General features: G+C 44.1%; 1 protein-coding gene across 1 annotated transcript in view; it reads left to right on the top strand.

Annotated features, from left to right (window-relative positions):
* Positions 1 to 148: 148 nt before the first annotated feature.
* Positions 149 to 25,832, top strand: part of NEK11 (NIMA related kinase 11) — a 205,745-nt gene continuing 180,061 nt past the window's right edge. The window contains exons 1-2 of the mRNA XM_084754389.1: positions 149 to 283; positions 2,155 to 2,460. Coding sequence (XP_084610515.1) covers positions 2,291 to 2,460 — 170 coding nt within the window. The 5' untranslated portion in view covers positions 149 to 283; positions 2,155 to 2,290. The remainder of the gene's footprint in view (positions 284 to 2,154; positions 2,461 to 25,832) is intronic.

The raw sequence follows: 25,832 nt of genomic DNA on the forward strand, positions 1-25,832 counted from the left end.
GTCTTGGTGGCGATAACTTAGTGTAGCAGGTTCAGGCATTGGTCTCACAGTCGCGGCCGCGTCCTCAGGGAAGCTCATTTCGCCGCGACCGCCTTGTCCCCCTCTCTTCACCGCGCGTCACAGGGTCCCGGGTGTTTCCGCCGGCTTGGGCGCCAAACCCCGGCTTCCCAGAAGCCCCCGCGCCGTCTCCGTGGCGACGATGTTAAACAACTACGCTAGCCCAGCCAGGGAGTTCCAGGCTGAGGAGGCAGGGTTGGGTACCGCCAGCCGGGGACCCGGAAAGGTAATGAAGGCGGACCTCCGGCAGCCAGGCCCCACAACCCATCACCCCTCGGTAGAATAAGCGCTCAGCCCCTCGATATACATTCACCTGAAAATTTAAGTTTTATTGCTGAAGAGACAAGGAAGTTAGTTGTTTTACCTCTCAGGTCGGATTTAGCAGAACCCCCAGTAAGAATGGCTTCCTAGTGTCATGGATGTAAACCACTCAGTTCCCACCCGCGGTAAACACGTGGCTTTCCCTTTGCCTGCCCCAGCGGGATGGGTTGGTCCCCCACGAAAGGTTAGCACAAAGTGGGCATCTCTGCTTTCTCCAACTTCCTATTCTGCTATCTTTCCTTTGTTGGTCTTTGGGCCACAGTTGATTGGCTGGACCCTTCCTTGCTCTGATACACCCACTGTATGTCGTACGTCAGCTGTTAGCCACGCCCCAGGGCTACAAAGATAACACGTTCCCAGCATCTATGTTCATTTGCCGCCCTAGGATCAGATCCAGGCTGCAGTGTACTTACATTCTATGGTTACCAACAGGGATGAGAGGGTGACAGAGCCGAGTTTGTGAGATTAGCCCGGAGGGGCTGCTTACACACTGCCGGGTTTATGTCACCATTACAAATCGAAGCTTCGGACACTCCATCTTGAGTTCTGTCCTTCACTGAATGTGGACTTTAATCACCTCCCCACATTAAGGAGAATTATTAGAGGTCCAAAAAGGCTGTGGTGACGCCATACACTGCCCCCTCCAACAGCCTAGTTTATTTAGAAACCGTCACTTTTATGCCAGTCAAAGAAGCAAACAGAAGGTACCTTTTAGAGAGGCCTATTCGTTAGATGCTGCAGATTTTGCTAACATTACCTTGAGGAGGGGTATTACTCGCACTGGGACTGGATGAAATACCAGATTAGTACATTATTTAAAAAAAGACAATTTTACAAATGAGTTTTATGTTTCTATCTTGCTAATTTTCATGTTTGATTGCCCGGGTAGTTTTGTGGTAAATGTCAAGGCCACAGGCTGTCATTAGAACGATATCTTTTTTCTTGTTGTTTTGGAATTGTTGAATATGAAACCTAATGCCAAGGTATACATAGTATTCAGTGTAAAGCCATATTTTCATATAGATCTTAAACAAAAGCAAAGTTTTCAGTAAAACATTTAACACGTTGGTGGAATAAAAGTGTGTTTTGTGGACCATCCAGCCATAAAGCGGTTCTGCCGTTCCTGACTACCACACGTTTCATAGCTCCCCGAGGAGTTACCCTTGTGTCTCTCATGCATTTGTATTCAGCCAGTTTTAAAAAGCAGCATAGGGTTTGAGTTGCCTGCCTTCTAATCCAAGGAGATCACTCTGTACCTAGTGTGCAGAATAGAAATGGACTCAGAGTTTGCTTAGAATGAGGTGGAGGATCCACCCTGAATCTATATCCCTTCACATAGCTAGGCTAATAAACAAATACCACAACGCTGATTAAAGTCTACACGCACAAGATGCAAACCAAAGCAAAAAAGGCTAACTTACGGTTTAGTCCCAATGTACTGCACTTGTAAGTCAAAGTGCACATAAGAGGGAAGCTGGTGTAATATGTGCACGGATCCTGTATTTGGATTATTTTTTTTAAGTTAACACCATATGAATTATAAAATAAGTACACATTTCAGAAGTCAGCAAAAAAAATTGGCTGTAAATTGTTATGATAAAGGTGTATGTATAAGGAATGCTCTCTTTGTATGAGAAAGTGCCTGCTGGACTTTGCTGTATTTTTCACACACACACACACACACACACACACACACACACACACACAGGGTACAGTGCAGGTATCATCGCCAAAAGCTTATACCTTTTTTTTTTTTTTTTGGTGGGAATTTTGTAGGTAGTTTAGACATGATCTGTGGAGTTTCCGTATTTCTGGCATCAATCAACACTTCCTGCTTGACTTTTCAATCATCCGCTGAGAGGCCTGACTTATTCCTGTGAATGAACAAGCCAGTTTTATCTTGTTTGGAGCAATGCTGAAATTCCAAGAGACTGCTAAGTGTGTGCGCGGATCTACAGCCATCTCCACACACCCAGCTACCTTGATTGCAGGAAGATATGCTCTTCGACAGAAACTTGGCAGCGGAAGTTTTGGAACTGTCTATCTGGTGTCAGACAAGAGAGCCAAACAGGAAGAGGAACTGTAAGTAAGAGATGCTCACAGCTGTGCGTAGCCACAGGTTGGTGGAGCACGTGGCGTCATGTCCGCTCTGCACCTTACATTAATCAAGAAGCTTAGAAACATCAGAAGTTCCTTCACTGATTTTTCTTTAGGTTTCCCACTCCCATTTCACTTGAAGTCCTGGGGTTTTTGCTCTAAAACTGAGCCACGCTTGCAGCTCCAGATAAGATTAGGAAAGACGACAATACATGTTTCAGATCCAAATAAAGTATTCAAATGACCCAGGGAGTTTGAACTGGATAGATTGCGTAAAAGTGATTTTTTTAATGCACAGCACAATCTTAATGGCAGCATATTCCCACTGGCTTTGGTTGGCACTTCCTCAGTGGGAAAAGCTCAATTCTTCATGCTCCAAAGAAATGCTCCAAAAGACAAGTAAACAGTAATTCATATGCCAGATAAATGGGTACACCGAGGGCAGGGTGGCGTTTTGCTGTGGCTTCTCTGGAAGAGGTATTTAGAATAGGAAGTCAGAAGCTAGACATTTAGAACAAATGGGTCTTCTCATTCGAAACTAGTTTACATCGATGGTACCCTTGTCACCTTTAATTTTGGTCAAGCACAGTAAGCCCTCACAGTAGGGGAAAATTCCTAGCACCATTGGATTGCTCCCCTCGTACTGCTAGGCGGCCATTTTAGTTTAGTCTGTCTTCTGTTTGTTGCAGCTAAACGTCACTTGGAACTCAAGTTAGGCAGGGATGGTGGATCAGTGGGTAAAGTCATGAAGAGCCGAGTCCTGGAGCCCACAGAAACAAGCCAAGCATGAGTGCGTGCTGATAAGCTCCACGCTGGGGAGTGGTTGGGAGACAGGTGGGTCCCTGGTGTAGCTGGCTGCCAGCCAAGCAAAGGTGACAGATTCCTGGTTCAGTGAGAGACCCGTCTCAAAAACAACATGAATAGGAACCAAAGAGCAATGACACCTAAGGTTGAACGCTGGTCTCGTCTGTCTGTCTGTCTGTCTGTCTGTCTGTCTGTCTCTCTCCCTCTCTCTCTCCCTCTCTCTCTCTCTCTCACACACACACACACACACACACACACACCTGAAACATGGGAAGGATACAAAACAAAGGAAAGGATAATGCACTTAAGAATCTCTTTGCCCTGGAATGTCAAGTTTCTGTCCCAGTGTCTGTTTTCTTCAGCAATGTCTGGCTCCTGTAAGTTTTTCCTCTTTTTCTCCTTGGATTTTCAAGTGTGGTTGGAAATCAGCAAGGCAAGGTGTTAGCAGTGGTTTACTTATGGGTCAACTTTTGAAATTGTCTCAGTGTACAAGACTTGAACAAGTTGTAGTTATCCAGAGCTCATTGTTTTCAGTCAATTCCAGCATGAGGCAGGGTGACAGCCAGTTTTTCTGGGTCCCCGGAGCACTCGCTGCACTCTGTATTTGTTGGTTTTCTTAATGCTATGGAAACATTCCTACAAAGCAACTTAAGAAGGGAAGGCTGATTCTGGCCCAGAGTTTGAGGGGATGCAGTGGGAGTGGGAAGCGGCTGGTCACATTGTGTTCACAGTCAGGAAGCTGAGCATCATGGACATGGTCCCCAGCTCTCACATTAACTCTCTGTTCAATCCAGGGTCCCAGCTCCTAAGACATTGGTGTGCGCCTTCCCTTCTCAGTTAAACATCTCTAGAAATTCCTTCACAGGCATGCCCATGCTCCTAGGTCAATTGAAAGCCTGTCAGGCTGATAATGAAGGTTAGGTGCCACTTGGTCCTTCTGAAAAGGTCTTTCCCCCTTCAATCCTATGGGTGGTCTTCTAGCCACACAGAGTGAATGCTAAATTTCCGATTACTACTAGATGTAATTACTTTCTGAAACAGAACACTCTAGTTCATAATTTCTGTGTGTGGTGGTTTTTAGAATGACCCCCCCCCCCATACTGTTGACCCTTGATCCTTTGGTTTATGAGAAAGTTACCTCATTGGCACCTCTCATTATCTACCTTAGGTAAGGCCAAGCTCGTTAACCTCTACTCTGTGTGCTGTACCACAGACAGAAGGAAGTGATGTTATAGCTAGACAAAGGTGAATGCTTGCCAAGAAGGTTTTTATAATGTTATGACTGCTGTCTCGTCAGTGGATCAGAGCAGGTCTCCCTAATGCTAAGTGTTAACAGAATTAGGTCGAATAGCCCCTGGACTGAAATTGGATGGAAGACACATATTACTAGATCCTATGAGTGGCAGGGTTATGTAATATACTCTTCCAGATACAATCAACTTGACAAAATAGACCATAACTTCTGACCCTTCCAACAGAGTTCCGCAGTTCATCATTTTGCCACTTGGGGGCACCACACCCTCATTGACATTTTGTGTGTACTGGGAACTGTAATTACACTGTAAATGTAAATACCACATTCCTTTAAATTTTTATTGCTCTCCCGACTAGCTGTTAGATAAAAATAAAAACTGCAGGCATTTCACTTGATTAGTGCATGTTTGGAGAGTATTCTGTGGGCACAGATATCTGACATTCTTTTTTTAGTCGTTGCAGTAATATTAAGATTAAACTGTTACATTAAGTAGTGATTGAGCAAGCTGCTTCTTTCATTACGACATTATGCATCATGAAATTTAGAAACCTATTTTGGGGAATATTTTCTTTCATAATTATAGACAATCTGGTCTAATGGTTGTAATTATGTTCTAAAAGAATATTATAGTTCATAATTTCAGTTTATATTTTCATTAAGCTGCCAAAACATTTTTTTTTAAATCCCCAAGGATCTTTTGATCCATAAAATGATGTGTTTCCATGGAATACCTTGTGACATTTCAGTAGATGTATGACTGTATAATGCTCAAATCAGGATAAGCATATCTCTTTCCTCAAATATTATTGTTTCTTTGTGGGGAAGACATTAAAATGCTACACATACAGTTCATTGTCAATGATGTACAGTTATCATACCATGCAATAGAACTTATTTATTCTACTTTTCATCGCCATTACTAGATTGTCCTAGTCCATCTGTGCTATATGGCTCTCTTATCTTTTTCACTCCCTTCTCTGCTTCTATGAGATAAATGTGTAGGTCCCTTATTTGCATGAAATTCTGTGGTGTTTATCTTTCTGTGTGGGACTTAGACTTATCAGATGTCTTCCAGTTCTAGTCACAATGCTGTAAAGACAGGGCTTCATTGCTTTAAGCCTGGGTAGTAGTTCATTGTGTATATGAACCATTTCTTTACTCACCAGGCGATGGATACTCAGGTCAATGCCATTTCTTGGCTATTAGGAATACTATTGCAATCAACATGGGGATACAGATGTCTGTTTGATCTCATTTTCCTCTTCTTTTGTGCTTATTGGTGGGATTGCTGGATTACAGACTAGTTCTGTTTTTAGTTTTCTGAGCAATCTCTCATTGTTTTTCATAATGGCTGCACTAATTCACATTCCCACCTGCAGAGTGTGTTTCTTTTCTCTGTATCCACACAGCACTTGTTTTCTTTTGTGTTTTTTGACCACCACCACCACAGTAAATATAATGATGTAGCTTATCGTGGCTTTAAGAGTGATTGATGATGTTCAGTACCTTGTCATATATCTGTTGGCGGTTTGTAGTATTCTTTGGAGAAATGTCTCTATCTCTCATTGTGTTAAAGATGAAAAACTTGCAAGTCCTCAAAGAAGTGTCCCCAAGCCTGTGCTTCAACCTCCAAGGCCCTTCCCTCCTTGGGGAGTTCTTGGCACTGTGACGTGTGTTTTTCAAAGTCTTAACAAGCTGATTTTCCACTCAGTCAGGCACATAAAATGGAGGAGAAAGCAGAGCCAGGAGTCGCTGCTAGAGTGATCTAAAGGATAACAGCAGAAAGACGTGGTAGTGGGGTCTGGAGACTAAGAGGGGGAAAACAGTGAATCAGCCAAACTAACTGACCAGCCAGAGCCAAGCTTTGCTCTCAGCCCGGGTCTCCAGAGGGCATCTCAGGCTTGTGTGGGGATGCCATGAGATAGGGTCACCTTCGGGCATTGACTTGAGGGAACCTGGGTCTTTGAAGAAGAGAGCATGTTTGAATCAGTCCTCCAGAATCCATGCCTCAGCCATGCAGAGACGGCCCGTGTTAGTGAGTTCCTTCTGCTTAACTCATGCCCAGGGAAAGCTGTGACCTTGACGCTAATCGAGTATAAAGCTTACGTTGAGCACGGTGCCTCTCTTCTTCCTGGTGACAGTTCTGGGAAATTCTGAATATTTGAACAGAAGTGAAAATATTTCTGAACAAAGTTAGGGGCATAATTTGACAGTGAATCGCCTACTCCCGGGTAGATCCTGTCTTTGTCATAGAGTGAAGTTTCATCCACGGAAACCATTTTTGTGGAAATTCTCAGTGCCTGTGTCTTGTGAATAGCTCTGGGTATACACACAGTGTTTTTAGGACTCCACCTTTCCCATGCCGAGAGTAATGTGTATGCATTATGAGAAGAGCAGGAATGCCTACAAAACCAGAATAGGCTATACAGCCTTTGCTCATCTTCTGTATGGACAGACAAGTAAGAAAGCATGGTCTTGCCTCAGAGGTGAGTGACTGAGACCTTCATGTACCATGTCCAGTATTGGAGGAGGGGCACAGAACTCACAAAACATTTTTAAAAGGAAAACAAACACAAAACAAAGCAGTACTATTGGTCACCATCTACTGAGTCCTCAAGAAGCTAGCGTGCATGGTGGTCTGTACCCTGGCTGAGCAGAAGACTCGCATTTCTGAAGTGCAGATGCTGGAATCATGCCAGTAGACCCTGTCCCACCACGGGTCTGACACAGGCCTCTAAATGCTTGAGCACATACTGGAGATCTGGGTAGGCATCCAGTCTGGACAGTATTCTGTCTCGTGGGAGCTGAAGACACTGGTTGTATAGCCATAAGGAAAAGGTTGGGATAGCTCCTGCTCTGCGGGGTTAAAAGGTCGTGGCTGCTGTGACATAACTCAGATCCATCTAAGCTTGCTGCAGGTTCGATGTGACGCAAGGTTTCCTGGGAAGGATCATTTTGTATGAGGCCTGAACTGTTTGACAGGCCTGTTGTCTTCATGCCTTATTGGGTGTCAGAACTGTGAGGAAGGCTCCTTCCTCCTCCAAGGTTTCTGGTTGTGTAGCTCTGTTGGGAAGGGCTTAAGAACTTAGAGTGCCCGGGCTGGTCCTGGTTTTGGGAGGCATACACTTTAAGGTGTGCTGATCTCTGCACAATTCCATTCCACACACAAGACCCTAAAGTAGTCTAGGGCTTCACTGTGTATATAATTCTGCATCATTTTTTTAAAATCACTAAGATTTAAGTATTTTCCCAGGTTACTAATTACTGTATCATTTTAAGAGGCTAGACAGTGGACTCAGCAGTCAAGAACACTAGCTGCCCTTCCAGAGGACCTGGGCTTGATTCCCAGCACCCACATAATGGCTCACAAATGTTGGTAACTCTAGTTCCAGGGTATCTGATGCCCTCTTCTGCCTTTGGAGGGCACCAGGCACACACATGGTACATGTACATGCAGGCAGAGCATTTTAAATGACTACAGAGTAACTCACTGTGCTGGCTTAGTATCATGTGAGTCCTCTCCTTATACAAGATCCTTAGCTGTGTCTCCTCGCGTGCCTGGAGAGGGAGTCTTGTGTCTCTTCTCGCGCACCCCTCCTGCAGTGGCATAGCTGTGCAGGCTGTCGAGGAACTGTGCTGCAGGGTCTCCGCGTCATTCTCTGCGTGTATTTGAGAATCTGATAGAAATTGTGGCTGTATTGCCAAGAGGCTCAGCTGTAATTAGAAATAAAGGACTTACTATGTTTTCAAGTTTATTTACGACACACTAAGAAATGGAGAAAACAGGTTCCTACTGCACCTTTTTTCTCTGTCTAAGGTTTCACTGTTCATAAAAGGGCTATTATTTCTTCTTAAAGGATTAGTAAGTTGATGTTAGTAGCTCAATATTATCAAATCCAATTTGAAGTGAATATTCTTTCCAGAATGCATAGATTTTTATATAAGCCAATTTTCTTTTAAAGTATATTTTATTAGTTATTTTAAAATTCCACATGATGTATTTTGATCATTTTCACTCTACGTTTCTCTCCTTAACTCCTCCTAGGTCTGCCCTCACCTTTTTCCTCCCTCTCTTTTAAAAGCAACCCACCAAGAGTCCAGTGTGCGCTGCTCAGATACTCGTAGGTGTGGAGCCCACACTGGACTGCGGTCAGGCTACCAGGGCTCAACACATGTGAAAACAAAAACCAAAAAACTAACTCTTCCTTCTTTAGGAGCCATTAACTGTCAGTAGTTCCTCGGTTTGGAGTTGGGGGGTGCTAGTGAGCCCCCATGCTGGAATCTTGAGTGAATTGATCCTGTGTAGACAACCACGGCTGCCGTGAGCTCATGAGTGCAGCAGGCCTGGCCTGTCTGGAAGACACTGTTTTAACTTGAGTCCTCCTCTATCTTTGGCTTTCAAAATCTTCCCACCCCAACTCCCATGATGGTCCCTGAGCCGGGTGTGATATAAATGTCCCACTGAGGCTGATCACTGCACTGGCACCTACTCTGTGTTGACCACTGTCCATTGCACAAAGAATCTTCTCTGATGAGGTCCAAGTGCTCCACTAATCTGTGGGAATGAGATAGCAGTTTAGAGGGCAGTTCATCCGGGGCTTCTTGGTCAGACTTGTAGTGCTAGGCATGAATTTCCTCCTGTGGAGCGGGTCTGAAATCCAGGCAGAAAGCAGGGTTATCTTTAAAACGTTTGTACCACTGTTGTGTCCGTGGGCATATGTTGCCAGCTCTTTACTGTAGCTCATAATGTTTACAGCTTGTGACACTGTCCATGGCATTTCTCCAATGGTGTCCTGCGTGGCACCTTTGGGTACTTACTTGGAAGCTAGCCACCAGGAGGAAGCTTGCTTGTTAGTACCAGCTTCATTTCTCCATGTCTTGTGATTAAAATGTTTATGTCTTTAGACATGTGGTCCTACCATCACATTCTGTTGGATAGCCAAGAGCAGTGGCAATAAACTGTATTGTCGCAGTCCCCAGAATACACCTGACCAATAACTTCAAGGAAGGTATCCCACATCTAACAGCTGGCACTGGACTTTGTATTTAGCAGCCTTTGGTGTTCTGAAAGACATAATCCCCTGTTATGGTAACTCCAGTTAAACACAGACACAGACACAAAGCTTAGAAAATGCCATTGTGGAAATCAGTGTTCAGTTCCTCAAAAAAAAAAAAAAAAAAAAAACAAAACTAGAAAAACAGCTATGATATGACCCAGCTCTACCACTCCTGGGCATATAGCCAAAGGAATCTATTTCCTATACAGAGGCACATGCTCATCCACTTTCACCCTTGTTCCCTACACAATAGCCAGGGTGTAGAAACAGCCTAAGTGCCCATCAGCTGTTGAGTGGATGAAGAATGGTAGGACACGTAGACAGTAGAATTCTATTCACCTGCGAAGAAAGATGAACGTGTGGAAGTTTTAGGTAAATGGACCGAGCTGGAAGACATCATTGTAAAGTAACCCAGACCCAGAATAAGAAACCCAGGTGTTCTCACTCATACTTAGCATCAAACCTTTAGATTTGTATGTTTAACTTAGGACCCAGGAAAGTAGACAGACAGCGCGGTGAGGAGGGGGCACAACCTGAGGGGGGACGTAGAACACAGGTGATGTGACGGGGAAGGGTGGAAGAACGGAAAGGGAGGTTTGAGTGGGGATCTGGCAGAAGAGGCCATGAAGAGAAAACTAACAAGTCAGTTTTCAGCCACTCAAATGTGAGCTGAAGCCAGTGTTTATATATTGCACCTACTAATACCACTTAGTGGATTTTTTTCTGTCAGAATTATTTAATCATCTTAACATGTGCTCACTATTTTGATTTATTCTAAGAAAGCATCAGTGGGTTTAATGGCTCAACTTGGAGTTTACTCCTTATACTGTATTAAAGCCAGCTCCCTGCAGTGGGATCTGTGAAGGAAGGCTGGGGTGATGCATATGCTGAGCTAATTTAATAGTTGTTTACGGAGTGGAGAATTATGAAATCAAATTAGAGGGAACCCAGAATTTCTTTCCATATTGCCTCGCTAGCTATCAAAACAGTTTTCTTCAGTTTTATTTTATAGTAATCATTTTTCAAAAATGTCAATCCTGTCTTCTGTGATAAATTATAGTATAAAAATGTACTAAAATTGTCTTTAAAATGCTGAAGTCCTGGGTAATTCTGTCCTTAGGTAAACTTAGTAAGGAGAGTCTCAAACTTGGCTTCACTGTGGTCTTTGCTGCCCCTTCAAACCCTCTTACCTAGCACTCATAAGTACAAACATACGATTCTGAGCCTCTGATGTGCTATTGAACAAACTGCGAACCATACTTAGGTGGTCATGTGGAAAACTCAGCCGAAGATTCAGTTGTTAAGAAACAAACCCTGGAGGGCACAGTTGAGTTCAGTTGGTACAGGCATGGAGCCCTGGGTTCGAATCCTAGCACTGCATCAATGAGATATGGTGGTGTACAGCTGTTATCCCAGCATTTAGGTTGCTGAGGGAGGAATATGGGAATTCAAGGTCATTCTCTGCTACATAATAATTTGAGGTCAGCCTGGGACCATGGCGCCTTGTCTTGGGGAAAAAAGGTTAAATCCTGGGTATGAGGCATCTGTGAGGACAATGGTTGCGCTCTTGCCATGGCAGTCAGGATGGAACATCAAATCTCTAAAACGAGACACTTAACGTATGTGCGAAGGGTATCGGCTCTACCTTAATAAAGTCCATTTGAAAATCCAAACCCCAACACCCTTCCAGAATGTCTGGCTGGTTGAATTCACTTAGGCAGTTGCTAATGGGGATCATTATGAAATTTAGTAGTTTAAAGTAGTTTTCTTAGCCTTAAGGTCATTCTAATTAACCTTACTGTTTTTAGTTTAGTGAAAAATTATAGAATTTGTTCTATGTGACCTTTATTGAGCATGTGGGAAGGGAAGGTTGAAACGTAGTTAATTTTATCATTTGAACACACTAGTTCCTGAGTCTCGGAGAGTGGAAACTTAGCAGTCTCAAGTCTTTCACCAGATGTGTTTGGAAGGAGGTTTTCTCAGCCTTGCCGACGTGTGCTAGTCACTTAGCATTTTAATTAAACTTTGGCCCATATTTCCTCTTTCTCATTAGTTTCATTTGCAGAAATCCTTTTCAGCTTGGTCACCTAGCTCTGCCTGCCTCTCCAGATTTGTGGCCAGCCACCCTTTGTTCTTTCCCTCCAGCGGCTTCCGTTTTGGGGCCTCCTACAGAGGCCTATGCTGTGAGTCTCAAAACAAAGCAGCTAGTCCGCTTTTTATAACATTTGATTTGCTATTTCGTGATCAACTGCTTTTAGTTTGTGTTGCCGTTCAGAGCTGTCATGATTGCTGAGCTCTGCTGAGTAGTGCTATTGTCAGAGCTGTTTCAGGAGAAGAGAACTGTGAAATAGTTCCGTGGAGGTGGCTCGGTGGCTGCAGTGCTTGCTATGCGAGTGTGAGGACCTGATTTTGGGTCCCCAACATCCAGGTCAAAAAATGGGCCTTGTAGCATGTGTCTGTAATCTGGAGGCAGAGGCAGAAGGACGGAGAAGGGGGTCACTGGCCAAGTTGTGAGCTCTGGGTTCAGTGAGAGACCCTGCCTTAAAACTAAGATGGAGAGCAATGAGGGAAGAGACCAAATTCTGACCTCTGAGTTCTACATGGTCGGGCACAGGCGAGTGTACCCACATGTACTAGGACGGAGGGGGGGGGGAAGGGGGGGAAATAGAGGAGACAGAGAAGCAGACAGACAGACAGAAAAAGATTAGAATGGAGTGAAGCATTCAGTCCTTCAATATGGATTGGACTTAACATATTGAATTTTAATCAGGCTTTTCTATCTTTGAAGTAGTCAACTATTGAATTTATTAAAAAGGATAAATACTGAACGAGTTCTGAAAAAATGAAATCAATAGTTAACTTCCTCCAGTAAAGCTTACTGTGGCATTGTTTTGCTAGGCCCATGTGAACATGAAAATGTGAGTGTGTGTATGTGTATGTGTGTGTGTGTGTGTGTGTGTGTGAGAACGCACATGAGTTTGTGTGTGTGTACTTATGTGAGTCTGTGTTTGCATTCTTGATTCTGTAGTTTTTCACTTTACTACTAGTTCTGTTGGCAAAGCTGTGCGCTGATACCAAATCCAGTGTTGTGACGGTGGAAGGGCTTGGGGCTAATATTCACCTGCCATATGGACAGGCACTAGAAGTACGCAGAGGGAACGCCTACTTCATGAAAATTCAAAGGGTATTCATACGGCCCCTCCTTGAGAGGCTCGCACTGAGGGCATCAGCTGTAACTACCCACACCTCAGCAGCACAGGCTTATGCCAGTGTCCCCTCGGCAGCCGCCTCTGGCTCCTCTTAAGCCATTAACCAGACTTCCTCCAGGATTCCTTGGAAACTGTGTGCCTGCTTGAATAATTTATCATACAACGATCAATTATTCATAAGTCATTATTACAGCTGAACTAAAACCTAAAGGTGGGATCGTCCTGCCACTTAGGAATATCCAGGAGCTCATCAGGGCGCTGCCGTGGGTGGGGTTGCAGTCCTTGCTGCCCCCTCTGCCTGCTTGTTTCTCTGAAAGGATTCCAAAGAGAACAGCCTGTGAGAAGGAATCAGAAATCATGAAAGTGACAGCCGCCTTCCTGCTGGTCCTTAACGCTGTTTGTCTTTTCAATTCTGGCCTCATTTACACCTACAAGTCAAATCCCCGTTTGAGGGAATGGAGAAGACTTTTATAGCTCTCTTGGTTTATGAATTCATCCTTAGGAAGTCCACAGAGATAGAAAAGTTTGTCTATAGACTTGTGTTTTCTGAGGTAAAATAGTAATGGATTTCATTATAACATTTTTATCCATGTATACAACATATTTTGATCGCATCTGGCTCTCTTTATTCTCTTGTCCTCCTCCTATTCTCCTTGGTTCTCTACCTTTTCCGATTAGTTCTCCTTCTATCTTCGTATACTTTCTCTCTTTAATGACCCATGCATTTCATTAGAGTTGCCCGTAAGCATCTGTGTAAAAGATTATTTAAGTGAGCCCCTCCCACTCCGTGGCAGTATGTTGCCTAAGCCAGCCTTGTGCAGTCTCTAAGCAGGTGCTCACAGCTAGTGTGTGTTCAAGAATACTAGACTGATTTAAAGTGGCCCGAATACTTGTCTTTCACACCAGACCATATACAGTTCTGGAACTTACCCTTTATGAGTTTAATGATCTACTATTTAAAAGAACGTGGGTAATTTTAAGGCAAATGTGAATATGCCATGAAGCAGAGTAAAAGGTTATATTTTTTAATTTTATTTTTTAATAGGTTATGTATCCGCATGGTTCATATAAAAAGGTAGACTGTAAAAAAAAAATCTCTTCTCACTCTCGTCCTCCCCTTCTCAAATTCTCCCATACCCCCCTCCACCATAGGGCCATTATTGATAATCTCCTGGGTGGAGAGTGGAGGGATGGCTCGTTAGATGCATGTAAGTGTGAAGACCAGAGTTTGGAACTGCAGAGCCCAGATTTGGTAGTGCAAGCGTGTGTAGCCCCACTGGCAGCTCCACAGCGAGCCTAGCTGACATAGCAGTGAACAGACCGGATCCCAACCACAGCAAGAACTGAAGCCCTGACATTGCCTCTCTCCCCCAACTCCATTTCTGTCTCTGTCCGTCTGCACACACACACACACACACACACACACACACACACACACACACACCACACACCACACACATACACACATTGCACATCTGCTAATGGCTGTGCTTGGAAGGCTGGGGCAGGTAGATTGTTAGTTCCAGGCCAGTCTGACTCAAAACAGAACAAAACTTAAGCCAAATCTAACAAAGAGAAAAGGAGTATGTGCATATGCATGCTTCCTGAACTGATTGATAAATGCGTTTACAGCTTCAGAATATGTTTCCCTCCGTATGGTAATTCCTAGCATATCACATAATTGCATTTGGTGCTTTTCATATGTCAAAGTATACCAAATGTCTTTCTGTGTTTTTACATGGTGAACACCCCATTTTTAAAACAGCAGCTCAGTAGTATGTTTCACGGTAAGACTGTAGAATAACTGTTTTCCTATTGATGTTCATTTGGATTGTTTTAAACCTTTTGTTATTGCAAACCCTGCCACAGTGAGTAAGCCTGGACATTTGTCATTTCACAAACATGTCCCTTTCTCACATGGAGTCTTAGGATAAAATATGAGATTTGGGGGACATATCCCACCAGTCTTATTCCCGGGAGCAAGCTGATCTTCCCCACTAGGGACTGCTACTGAGCCTGGTGGCAGGGTGACTTTTCACTCTCTGAAATGACTCCACGTTGAAGTGATGGTTGACAACAGCTATTTTGCTGGTTTAATAAGAAAAGGCATAAGCCTGGTGGCACACTAGTTATAAGCAGAGAGCATGTGAAACTGTCTCACGTCCTTGCAGACATTTGATCACTGTGACATTTAGAGCTGCGCATTTTCAGAACCAGCGCAGTGTCCTATGACCTTAGACCCTAGAGCACCAAACACTGTGGCTCAAAGACCTGGATGGATCCCATAGCAGTTCCAAGACTTGTTTGACCAGTTAGCTGGTCCTCCACCCCAGGCCTTATTGACACTGGTGAACTGAGGAGCCACGTTGGGGGTTACTGACAGTGCTGGGCACCATGGTGAAATAGAGGTCACAAACAAATGCAGTATTGCGAAAATAAAAGATGGAGTAGGACACATAAGAACACAAGTCCATGATGAACAGCAGATGGTGGTAATGCAACGTGCAGATCAACTGTTATGACATGGCAGTATTTCTAATGGCAGCATTAATTCAAGGTCCAAAATGTCTTTATTTAATTAAGGTTTACCAATACTTTGGTTTTACTGACTAAATGAATAAAAGGCTAAATGTGGGCCATTAACATACTTATGATTTCCTTCTAGGAAAATTACAAATCAACTGAAAAATAAGCTTGCAGAACTCTTTTTGTTGTCACAGACCATTTTTCATGGCGTGGGATAGATTTGTGATATCATGCCCTTGGTGTTTATTAGATGGTTGTTCTTACCTTATGTGTACACACAGATATGTGTGTGCTCGCATTCTCTTGGGAAAAAAAGGTATCCACTGTCCATGGGAAGCACAGAGCAGTTGCCATCCTTCAGAAGCAGCTAGTCAGTGTTGCTAAGAACAGTCTAAGATCTGAGTGATGAAGCAGTCATGTCAGTTAAAAAGACACACAGCCTGGGCATACAGTGGCCCGTGGGGTGCGACAGATCAAGATCTCCTTCTGTTCCTTTTACAGAAGAAAATGGAACACAGGACAATGAAAAGTGTGATATATTTTAAATAGTGACGTTTAATAAATTTATTTTAACAAAATGTAATACATTTTGAGTATACTATGAGTAGGAGAATGGTAAGAGTACTATAAATTTTAGTTCACAGTGTGTTCTAGCTAGTGTAGTCGAGAAACGGGGCTCGCATTTGGATGTGTGCAGTGAACAGCTCTCAGACTGTCAGCGTGTGTCTGTGCCAGAGGGTATGGCCTGGGCTATAGGCCATGCAGGGAAGGAGTGCTGGGTGCATGCGGAAGTGGCCGTAAAGGCACTTTCTGCAAACTGACTATTGCGGTCAACCCCTAGAACCTACACAGTGGAAGGAGAGCACCACCTCCTGTAGGTTGTACTCTGACCTCCACATGAGCGCCTGCCCTATCTGCAACTACCCCCACGGTCCCACGGAATTAATAAGTGTAGTAATAAGAGTAATATTTGTGGTAGGGGCATAGATAGATAGATAGATAGATAGATAGATAGACAGACAGACAGATAGATAGCTATTCCCCTTAGTGGATAAAGCAGTGCGAGTACCAGAACCTGGGTTTAATTCCTAGGACCCGTGTAATAAGAAGCCAGGGGTAAGGATATGTACTTTTAATTCCAGCACTGGAGAGACAGAGGTTGGTGGGTCCTTAGGGCTCTCTGGTCAGCCAGTGTAGCTGAACTGATATGCTCTGGACTCAGTGCAAGACCATGTCTCAAAAGATAGATGGAGAGTGATTGAGGAAGACGCCTGATATTGATCTCTGCTTTTCCACATGCATATGTGTACCCTTATGTCCTTGTGTGTGTGTATGTGTGCGTGCGCACACACACGATCATTTGAAAACATAAGTCTTCGTCCCTAAATGAAAGACTCTTGGCTACTTCTGTGGTGAATCTCGGAACCTTGATGTAAATTGATGAGCCTAGAGAGCTGCAGGATGAAGGGTCTCACAGTCAAGGGCATCCGGAGCCAGCCATAGACAGGAAATTGTTAGAAATGGCCTGGGGGTGTTAGGAGGTAAACAAATGGGTGCTACTTAATGTATAAAACTGCTACCCTTCGAAGGAACCATTTTTCCAGCCTGTTCCCTGCTCCTTGATTGCGAGCCTGCTTACTCTTACTGTGTAGATGTAGCAGGGTAGCTTCAGGCAGGGATAATGTCTCCACGTAGGTACATCCTCTGTCTGTGGATTGGTTGATTGACTGTGCACGTGTGTGTGTGTGTGTGTGTGTGTGTGTGTGTGTGTGTGTGTGTGTGTGATGCACAGGTGCACACATCTGCGTGCATGCATATGTGTACACATAACATGCATGCCACTGTGCATGTATGAAGCCAAGGGACAGGAATAATTATCTCTTCCCACCATGCGGGTCCTGGGATTGAACTCAGCTCATCAGGCTTGGTGGCAGTGCCGCTGCCCACTGAGCCATCTCACTGGAATCCGCTGTCTTCATAAATTAGCCATACTACCTCCTCTTGAAAGGAAAGCCCCAATGCCTTGCTGTTCCTCAGTGAAAGGGAATCACTCCAGGTTATACATTTAAAAAGGGTGCAAAGAATGTATATCAGCCAGCTGCTCAGTGTAGTGGAGACAGTTGGTTAGTACAAAGGGAGAAGACAGCATTCGCAGCAAGCAGTAGTGTGAATATCATTGTTCCGACTCGATTAGTGAGTGCACTGATGGTGGTGGCAGCCACTCTTCTAGGTGGTGGTGCACTCCACAGTCTGTGTTGAGGGAGAGGACTTTCTAGTGATGACGACAGTAAGTAGAATTTTGTAATACTAAAGTGTTATATAGATAAAAATGAAAGGGGGAGATTCTTGCATGTTTGCTGTGAGTCTTAGCAGATAATGTGAGCTGACAGTTAATACTATGGTCTTTTTATTTTATTATTTTTTTTGGTCTTTTTAAAAAAGATTTATTTATTTATTATGTATACAGTGTTTTGCCTGCATACATGCCTACACACCAGAAGAGGGCATCAGATCACATTATAGATGGTTGTGAGCCACCATGTGGTTGCTGGGAATTGAACTCAGAACCTCTGGAAGAACAGACAGTGCTCTTAACCTCTGAGCCATCTCTCCAGCCCAATACTATGTACGATCTTATACGGCAGTAAATATTTACTCTGACGGAATACCTAAAATGAAAACTTACTGAAGGATCTGAAGCAAAATTTATTGGTATGGCTCTTGTTTTCCAGTAGCAGAAAGAAACAGCTTCCCATGTGGTTATATTTCTGTGCGTGCACAATACGGCCAAGACCCAGGTTCCCTGTGTGCTGTTCAGTTTCTCTTACTGGAGAGCTGCAGCCATTTGTACAGGAGAATAAAGTAAAAGTGGGAGTGGGAGTGGCACTTGGGTTTTCCCTAAAGGGCCTTAGTTTATTTCACTGTCTCCAGACAGGTGGAGGCCTAGGAAGTTTCACACTTGGATGAGTTTGGTGCTCCAGTAGTGCCAGAAAACAAACCGCCAAGTGACAGCATCCCTAGTGGCTACTGTTTATTGTTTTCATCCCAAATCCAGGTGCCTCCTCTCAGAAGAAAGGCTGCATGAGATAGTGAGGGAAAGTGTTGGAAATGCTCTGGTAGCTGAACCCTCTTGGTGAGAACCCATGCCAGCTTGTGCCTGTGGTTCTGGTGGAGACTGAAGCAAAGCCTGTGCTACCCAAACAGAGTCTTGTTGTCAGGGGCTCAAGGTTCTTGCCTTGAAAGAAATGGCAGAAGGTGGGGGTCAGAAAAGAAGCAGTCACATCTTCAGGGATGCAGCCACAGAGGCAGGCAGCCTGTTGCTGTCTGTAGCACTGTCTGAGGCATAGCAAAACCAGCTTCAAATCAAGCCCTTTCAGAGAGTGGAGAATCCCTCTGATAACATGCTAGGTCTAAGAAGTGCATCTGTGTATGGATGTGGGGCCTCTGCTGGAGCACAGGAAACATGTCAGTGAGAGCGCCCCAGAAGAGAATGATTCCCCCTGCCCTGCTAGCTAGCTGTCAGTTGCCAACAGTTCTCATGGGGGTCTTGCCTGGAGTTATCTCCCCATCTTAAGGCCTTGCATTTCTCAGTTTTCATGAAAATATATTTTAGCTCATTGAGAAATTATATTCAATTCAGGAGGGTTTTATTTAATATTTCATTATTTATTGTGTATGTGAACACGCACATGTGTATGGGGGGCATGGTGCTCATGTGGCAGTCAGAGGACATCTTTTGGAAATTGGTTCCCTCCTCCTGCTGTGTAGGTTTTTGGTATTGAATTCATGTCATTGCTCTTGGCAGCCAGCACCTTGATCCTCTGAGCCATCTTTCCAGGCTACAAAAGGAAATTGTATATGGTGATTCTATCATGGGTTTTATGCATGCTTAAACTTGTCAAATTACATACATTTAAGTGCAGTCTTTCTGTATAAATAAACCTCAATAAAGTTAGAAATGTATACATTAATTTTGTGTTTCATATACATTGAGTTAATGCAATGTTATTATGGCATTTTTCTTTTTTTTATTTTTTTATTTTTTTATTTTTATTTATTTATTTTTATTAATTTATTCTTGTTACATCTCAATGGTTATCCCATCCCTTGTATCCTCCCATTCTTCCCTCCCTCCCATTTTCCCCTTACTCCCCTCCCCTATGACTGTTCCTGAGGGGGATTACCTCCCCCTCTATATGTTCATAGGGTATCAAGTCTCCTCTTGGTAACCTGCTGTCCTTCCTCTGAGTGCCATCAGGTCTCCCCCTCCAGGGGACATGGTCAAAGGTGAGGCACCAGAGTATGTGAGAAAGTAATATCCCACTCTCCACTCTACTGTGGAGAGTGTTCCGTCCATTGGCTAGATCTGGGTAGGGGCTTAAGGTTTACCGCCTGTATTGTCCTTGGCTGGTGCCTTAGTTTGAGCGGGACCCCTGTGCCCAAATCTGCCTATCATAATGTTCTACTTGTAGGCTTCTAGGACCCTCTGGGTCCTTCTACTTTGCCTTTCTCCCATGATTCTCTCATCTAGAGTCCCACTAGAATGTCCTCTCCTCTGTCTCAGTTTCCTGGTAAGTGAAGGCTTTCGTGGGACATGCCCCTTGGGCTAGTATGCAGATATAAGTGAGTATATACCGTTTGAATCTTTCTGCTTCTGGGTTAACTCACTCATTATGATCATTTCTAGCTCAATCCATTTATCCACAAATTTCGGGAAGTCCTTGTTTTTAATAGCTGAATTTTTCTTAGCTTTAGAAATCTAAGGCAAGTTTCACATCAGCAGCCCACTTGTAGGAGTTGGTTCTTTCCTGCCATGTTGGTTCCAGGGGTTGAACCCGGGTCATCGGTCACGGCAGCAAGTGCCTTTGCCCTTTGAGTTGGCATGAATGCCCACATACAAACACACACAACTAACTTCAAAAGTTAACTAAGCAAGCCATAAGAAATCCTAATTATGAGCATGTAAATCATTCATCAACGCATTGTCAATTTGCAGATATGGGCATTAATTCCTTTTTATAGCCCTTTCAAGAAGTAAGCCAAATTAAGATCCGTAAATATGGTGTGAGGTACATGTGTTTAATAGCCCCTGTGTCAAAGTATGCATACAGTTTATTTCCATTTGATGAGGATTTTCTACAAATGCCAAAAAGTTAATTTTAAAGTGGCTCCCTTGGTGACAGTATTTCTTTAAGCACCTGATTTGCATAGGCATAAAAACTGTAATTTCCTTCCTCCCTTTGGTCTTCTTGACTTCCCAGCCTTACCACAGTCTTATACCACTTACATTCGAAGGATGTTGGTATCTTTGAAAGATATAGGGGACTGAAAAGGCTAAGCCATACAGCTCACTTTTTTAAACATATAAAAGTGACCAAGAATCAGGTTGGATAGTTTAGTGTGAGTGAATTAGAAATAGAACTTATGCCTGAATATTACCAACCAGACAAGATACACAGCTTGCGGGACCCAATGCAAATGATATGATGCAGGATCCCTTGTTTAAAAACCATACAACAGTGACAGCAGTGTTCACACAAAAGCAGGGTCCTACTGAACACTGGCCTTTGCGTGGCTGCACAGGTTCCAAGAAACCAGAGGGAGACAGTGTAGGCTGGTATTGCCATGAGTAGGGGGCAGGACCATGGACCTGGTGAGAGATGCTCTGCGAAGGTTAGAATAGACAATGTAGTTGCACTATATTGGTTTTGAGGATGAAATGATCTCATTTAGCAGATTTCCCCACAGACTCTTAGTCATAAAGATAGTAAAACTGTCACTATGAACTGTAGGCTTTGGTTGCTTTTCTCATTGGGGTAGTTTATCCAGCTTCCTCATGATTAGTGGGATCTATGTTTGTCTGGAAAAGTATTTTCAAAGGTGAAGGACCCTCTAAAATATTGTCAACAGAGTAGCACAAAGGGAATGTGAGGTAGTTGATCCTTGAGCCAACTATGCATGCCCATGGCCTGAGAATCTGGAGCTATGAAAGACATGCTGCACTGTGGAAGTGGCTGCGCGAGATGTCACTACTTAGAAAGCAAGGAAAGTCATCAATTAAGGCAGAATCACAGGCAGGTTAGGGCAAAGTGGGGAAACCACATTACAGCTTTCAGCTGATATATGATTTTTTTTTTTTTTTTGGTTTCTTGAGATAGGGTTTCTCTGTGTAGCTTTGGCTGTGTTAGACTTGCTTTGTAGACCAGGCTGGCCTCGAGCTCATAGAAATCCTGCCTCTGCTTCTGCCTCTGACGATATTCTTAACTCCTCATTTGCTGGAAGAAAGTGGTCTGTTGAGCATACATTTTCAAGATTTTTATAATATCTCGAATGGCAAGTAAGACACAAGTGGGCCACAAGTGGCTCCTAAAGAGACCGAAAGCAGCACCAGATAATTTGGCTCTGCTCTGCAGCGTTCTAACTCTGCACAGTCACAAAGTTCAGTCAGTTGGCCTTGGAGAGCCTTTCGCACAGGAGAGGCTTTTCTTTTCCTGGGAACTGCAGCTTACAGCACCATGCTGAGTGAAGGAGGCCACATGCACACAGCACTAACTGCACTGACCTGAAACACCAAGAAAACAGCTGTAGTGACAGAGGTAGATTGTGGTCCCCTTGACCCAGGGCTGTGAGAAGATTTGAGGGCGCCATTCACCTTCTTGATTTTCCTTCTCACCTAAAAGCAAGCACCCCTAAAGCCTGCCTCTCTAGCTTTGACCTTCTGCCCATTTTCCACTCATACTTTTAGAGGATTGAGAAGAATCTCCACCTGACTGCCTGTTCTCTGGTAGGTGCCAGCCGATCCGGAAGATGGCAAGGCATGCCGTGTGTGTGTCCGCTTTGTCCACCACAGGCCCAGGCACTCACCAGCTCTCCGGGGCCTCTCCCATTGCTCCCATTTCCCTTAACTCAGGCCTTTAGTAATTTACAACTGCAGTCACTTCTTGCGTTTGTCAATTACTCATCATTTTCCTCAAGTTCAAGGATAATGATTGTTTTTTTTTTTTTTTCTTTTCGAAGACCGTTTTTATCTTGTCACTCTGAGTATAGATCTTTATACCTCTTGATCGCCTTGTCAGACGAAACTTAAATGAAGCTCCATATTTGGGGCACTCTGTCAACCAGGCTGGCTGGTCATTCACCTGCAATCTGACCCGTCTACCTTCTCTCACCTTGTACTTTCTTTTGTTTCTGCCTCACTCTTCTCTGTTGTACTGTGAAGAAAGGAGGCAGGCCTGTGAGTTTCCCACCCCCAAACTGTCTTTGTAACTATGATCTAGAATCCAGGCCCTAGTATAAATGCTAAGGCGATGAAGTATCCCCAGAGAGGGAAGGCCTTAGCCCATAGTGTACACGCTCCATTCATATCTGAGACCCTGGGTCTGGGCACGTTCTCTTTATTGGTGTTGGTCCACCCTGTAGGGAGGGACCCTTTATTCCATTTCTGTCAGTAGCTCGTTGTAGGATGTGCCGAGTGTCCTACCAGTGCATGGGTTGAAGGTGAGGCCTAGAACTGAGCAAAATGGAGACGATAGGGTTCCTCTCTCCCTTTGACAAGCAGAGCTGTGGAGAGTAACACTGCTACTGTCGTCATGAGCTGCTTAATGGAGCTTCTGTGCTAAATCTCTAAAACTCGATATTCAGTGAAAGAAGGGTGTATACTTGAGCACAGACTGTGGCCCTGTTTCTTTGAATCTGTAGAGGAAACTCAGCCAGGGATACGACAGGACTCAAAGGATCACGGGAAGTTTTGGGTGGGAGTAGAAGCTCTATACTTTATCTGTAGCTGTAGTTAGCAGAGCATATAAAATTTAATATTATTAGAACTGTACATTTTAAAATCTGTGCCTTTTATTGTAAATATATTACAATGGTACAAATTCAATTTAAGAGCAAGGCTAATGGGGGTTGGAGAAATGGGTCAGCAGTCAAAAGTTCTTAGGGCTCTTGCAGAGGACCCAGGTGGCTCACAAGTGTTTGTAACCCCAGTTCCAGCATAGCCACGCCCTCTGACCTCTGTGGGTACTTACACTCATGTGGTGCACATAAAATTCAGTCAGGTACAAATGCACACACACACACACACACACACACACACACACACACACACGAATAAAAACAGTACTTTAAAATTGGCTATCTATGGTGATGAAAATGGAGCAGAGGAAAGTTCTCTCTCTCTCTCTCTCTCTCTCTCTCTCTCTCTCTCTCTCTCTCTGTGTGTGTGTGTGTGTGTGTGTGTGTGTGTGTGTGTGTGTCCAGAGCTTCAGAGCTTATGGGCTACCAAGTACATATAATCCTTAGCTACTTGTGACCCCACAACCCTGCAGTTACAGTATTACCTACAAGTTCTGTTGCCCACTGGTCCTGCTGCTTGGGCCTAGAACCACACAGATCATGTTCACTTCTAAATCACCCGAGCTCCTAGGACATATAGAGAACCTTCACTCAGTTAAAGGACACTCCAGTGTGTGTTTGTTACCCCTTTTGTTGCTGTGATAGAATACCCCAACAGAAGTCAATTTAGGGAGAAAGGCTTTGTTTTAGCTTATAGTTCCAGAGAGCTTTTCAAGGAGGGAAAACAAGGGGGCAGGAACAGGAGGCTGATCACATTTCATCCTTATGCAGGAAGCAGAAAGCAACGGTAGGAAGCGGGGAGGAGTTGTGCACTCGCAGAGAGCCTGCCATCAGTGATGGAATCCAGCAGGCTCAAACTCCTCGTGTTTCTGCAATGTTCGCAAACAGCACCACTAACTGGGGACCGAGTGTTCAAATATAAGAGCCTGTGCTGGAACCTTTCTTATTCAAAGCACTACAGTATATGGACGCCCCAGTTTCCCCTGCCTTCCCCCATGGACAGAAACCTTCAAGCCTATGGAATCTGACCCTGTAGTTACCAGCTGGGATCTAGGTGCTGTGGGAGTTGTATAACAAGTGGTTTATGACTTACACTTATTGAGCCTGTCCTGTGTGTGTGTGTGCCCAGTGTTGGGAAGTACCTGTGGACATAGACATATATCTTCTTAAGTCTCCTACAAATCATCAATAAAATGCTTGCGAAGATATCATCAGAAGGCTGGGGAGGTGGCTCACGGGTACAGTGCTGAGGACCTGTGTTTGGGTCTCCATCACCCATGCAAAAGCCAGGCAAGACTGCTTGTCCAGTGACTCTACCTCATGGGGAGAGTGTGGAGACAGAAAGGTCCTGGAGGCTCATTGGACAGTCACTCTAGCTAAAACAGTGAGTTCCGGGCCCACTGAGAGAACCTGTCTCAAAAAGTAAAAGGCAAGGAAGAGAAGAGAGTGAGACAGACGTCATGAAATCAACCTCTGACCTCTATATGCTCCAGTACAGGTGTATACACATCTGCTCACCTACGAGCACATATACATCAGTGGGGGTAGGGAACTCATTCTTAGGGGCAGATGCAAATGGCATTTTGAGAAATTTTTGCTTTGCTAATGGTCAGAGACCTAAGACACTGGTGTGCTTATTCTGCTTGTTCAACTAGCCACAAGTTACACCAAGATTGCATCTCTCTTATAATATTAAAAAGGGATGTCATAAGAATTGTCTCTCTGACATCTTTTAACAAGGTGTCATCATATGGTCTAAAATCATGATATAGCAGGACTAATTCCTTCTCCCTGGTTTACTAATCAAGTAACACTCTTACAAAAAGAAATTAGGTTAATTTGGCCTATTCCTCATAAGCCCATGTGAGCCCTGCTGGCTGCTGCTGCATGTTTGAGAGGCTCACAGCCATCTGTTTAATCACCAGCTATACAGTTTTGCCAGATACTGTGTTGGGAGTAGTGTTGTATGAGTTTTGAAGCATAATTTGGATGTAAATTGGGACACATGCTTTGGAGGGACGGGTACCACTGCTCTCTTTCCCAATTATTCATATTATCAGTCATATTCAGAGAATGCGTTTTCAAGTTGATCTCACCATGTGTTTCTCATTGGACTCCAAAGTATAAACTCAGAAGATAGCTTCCCAAATTGGTGAGGTACCCAGATTCAATTGGTAGGGCCTCAGGGCTGAGCATATCTTCTTCCACAGTAGCCTGGCAAGGCAGCCCCACAAGGGGGAAGTGATCAAAAAGCATGCAACAGGTGGGGGTTTGAAGGATGAGGCCCTCAATGCATTCTGAAGATGATTATATTCCAGAGCTACACAGAAATGTTCACCCCTGAGAATGGCCTGATTGGGAGGAAATGTTTAGCACACTGTATTAGAAATACCCAAGCCAAGATCATCCAAGATGGCGTCGATCACACACTATGTCTGATCCACAGAACAGCAGTTATTGCACAGCCACCAAAGGACCATACTGAGAGCTCCAAAACACACTGCTGATGTTTCCCAGAAAGACAAAACTCCTGTCATGTGGATTGTCAATGCCCTCCCACCGTAGGACCATGGAACCACGCTCTGGTGAGCCCCCAGGGACCACAGGCCACCGCTGCTGCTTCTTGGGTTGCAGCTCGGTGCAATGCGGGCT

Source organism: Acomys minous (genome assembly GCF_964271855.1).
Source record: "Acomys minous genome assembly, chromosome: 13".
Lineage (NCBI taxonomy): Eukaryota > Metazoa > Chordata > Mammalia > Rodentia > Muridae > Acomys > Acomys minous.